The sequence below is a fragment of the Ptychodera flava genome, chromosome 13 (genome assembly GCF_041260155.1).
Source record: "Ptychodera flava strain L36383 chromosome 13, AS_Pfla_20210202, whole genome shotgun sequence".
NCBI classification, from domain to species: Eukaryota; Metazoa; Hemichordata; class Enteropneusta; family Ptychoderidae; genus Ptychodera; species Ptychodera flava.
In genome coordinates, this window is record NC_091940.1 from 7,251,972 (window position 1) to 7,255,014 (window position 3,043).

General features: G+C 35.2%; 1 protein-coding gene across 1 annotated transcript; it reads right to left on the reverse strand.

Annotated features, from left to right (window-relative positions):
- Positions 1-63: 63 nt before the first annotated feature.
- Positions 64-3,043, reverse strand: LOC139147278 (uncharacterized). Its single transcript, XM_070718308.1, has 5 exons — positions 2,512-3,043; positions 2,201-2,290; positions 1,663-1,746; positions 1,157-1,315; positions 64-309 (listed from the first exon to the last, which is right to left on the reverse strand). Exons 1-5 carry the CDS (start codon positions 2,639-2,641, stop codon positions 272-274), a joined length of 501 nt encoding a protein of 166 aa, XP_070574409.1. The 5' UTR covers positions 2,642-3,043; the 3' UTR covers positions 64-271.

Consider the following 3,043-nt stretch of genomic DNA (forward strand, 5'->3'; position numbering starts at 1 on the left):
AAATGTTCAGTTTTTATGGCTGACTTTAAGTTCAGACAGATTTCCTCTTCATCAAACTTTACATAGGATGGCTGCCACTTTATGTTATGTAGTGTCACAGGCTGATGTGTTTCTGCTGCATGCTGCAGTTGATGTCGATGTTTTAGTGCACTGAAAGATATGCATCTGACGTAAGTGTCCAAGGAATTTTGGATGGTGCACACTACTCGGCTGTTATCTGTACTTGATGTCAAATTGTGCACATATCCAGTTACCCTGGTCTCTTCAGGTGTCACAGGCTGGTGGTTATTCTTGTTTTACAGTGTGGACCTGAAAAAAGGGAGAAAGTTGACATATAATAACTGAGAATAATTGCTGTGATTGTATAGTGCATAGAAAGTGATGAAATGATTACCCCTTTGAGTGCCATTGTCAATTTTTTCATCTTCCATAAAATAGTCTGCTTATTATATGCTGTAATGTGATGATGTATGTATGATCATTGTAATTTTAACCAAAATCCACAATGAGTCATGCTATACATTTGTGCTCAAAAGGGGAATAGTGTCAGTTAAAAATGAAAGAAAATATGAGAAAAAAATTGCTTCAAAATTTGGTGGGAGAATGTGACTTTGAGAGGGTTAAATTTGTATGGTAGATGGTATATTTTTATGTTGTGATTCAGAAGGTGTATCATTTTTGCACTGATGTATGCATAGAGTATATCATTGGTTATCATTTTTTAAAAGTACTACGTCAGTAGGGAATAGTTCTGAAAACTGAAATGGAAATCACTGAACAGATGAATACATTACAACTAAATCTACTTTTGATTGACCAAAAATCATACAGAAAGTATTGGTAAAGTGTTATACAAAAGACATGACGGGATCTATTAGTGATAGCCATGTTTCTTTGTTTTCAACTCCAGATTACCTCATAAAGATGTTTTTTATTATGCTGATTCTCAGTTGTATGTCAGAACCCCAACAGGCAGTCAATTTATGCAGTTGGTGTGATGGTGATGATGATGATGATGATACTTATGATGATGGTGGTTGTGGTGACAATGATAGAGACAGTAGTTGTCATGACAATGATAATAGTGATGATGATTTTATGAGAATGATTGTATGATGATGATGATAGTAGTGGTGGTGGTGGTGATAATACTCACTTGTATCATTTCCTGCATTGAAGAGTCGTCTTTCACAAGGGTTACCACATGATGTGGCTGTAGTGTTACCATCTGCCCTATCATGGAACTCATCTGACAGCAGATTTCCTGTTGCAGATTTTGACGGTGGACGGGCTGTAGCACATGAGGCTTGCTCATCTAGATAGAAATGAAGTAGATACTCAAGAGTAAAATAGATGTCTATACATGTAGCAAGCAGATACTATTAGTTCACTGATTCATATAGGGATTCTTCTGTTTATTAACTGTAACGGTTTTTATTAGAAAATGTATAGTTTGAAAGAGAAATGGAATAGTGACTTTTTTGAGTTTTTGACAGGTCCTGTACAAACTCATCTACCGACTTTACACCCAGAAATCTACATATTTTGACTATGAGTTCTATATGTTTCTGTAATGGTTTCATTAGGAAATCCTTATCAACACTTCCTGACAAGTCCCTGCCACTTCATTCAATTGGAGTGCAAATTATGCTACACACATACCTATCATTAGAGGAGTGTCACATGACAAGCTAGATATAGCTTCAGAACACACATTGGAATGATGAGATGGACTTGTGTCCATAGCTGTAAGACACAAATGATGAGATAACTGCCATAATTTCAGGATAAAGAAATTGTTGGAATTGAATGTGATAGTTTGAAGTATTTACAAAAATAGCTCAGAATATGAAAACACAGGATAATTGGGATGATCATAAATGATTAAATAATTGAATCAAAAAGTGCTCTCAATGTGAAGATTACAACAAATTAACTTTGTAGAAGGTTTGAAGGTTAATGGGCTCAGGCATGTTTCATTATGGAGTGATGCATATTTAATTCAAGATCGGTGTCTGCCAACAATGCAAAGTAGTAGTAATAAATTGCAGTGTTAGAATATTCCTACATGTGAAAAACTGGGGGGGGGGGGGGGGTTAGAAGACTATCATATTCATATTTGTGACAAACATGAAATGGTCGTGGTAGGATATTTCTGAGGCTACAATTTGAGGTTTCATACTTGAACTTAAGAGCTTACCTGATACTTGACTTGAATCATAAGGTGTGGCATTTGTTACTTCGGCAGACATACCATTTTTAGAGGGAGTTACTTCCAAAGGTGTAAGATCTAAATGAGACATATACCGGTAATTGTACGTTTATCAGAAAACAATCAATTAATGTGTAAATGTATATGGTTGTAAGAGCTTTTATAATAGAACTATTCAGCATGTCTATCGAGATATTATTCTACAATACTTTACAACTACCAGGTAAAACAGTATCGATGCCACAGTTTCTTTATGATAACTGTTACTTTTTTTAAAAAACTACAAATATGGGAAATACCTGATATTTGTGATGTGTCTAGTCGTATGCCAAATGCACCCTGTGAAGTACCATCATCTGGTGAAGTCGATGTCGTTTCTATATTACGAACGTGAGTACAATGTGATGAAAAATTGTGTGAAATTGACATTGATCTCGTAGATAATGGAGAAATGTTCCGAAAAAAATAAAAAAGGGTAAAGTGGTAAAATATTACAAAACACGAAAACTAAGAAATAGTGAAGAAGATTGAAAATTGAGAAACGTATCGTGTTTATTACTCGGACCGATACGTGCATGCGGACATTTGAAACTAAACCTCATCAAAGCACATACTGCTGTCATTGTACACGGGTGAATAGCTATTTTTAGCAATAAAATCATTGACGATGTGGGAACAAGTAATCAAACTGTACTTCTGATGCAATGTTGGAATGCATGGAGTACGATAACCAAATTGGAGTATTCAACTGATCGATTTAAACTTTATTCCAAGTCTGTACATGATATGACAGCCGTGTTTCCATAAATCCACTATAGACAAAACGTTTGT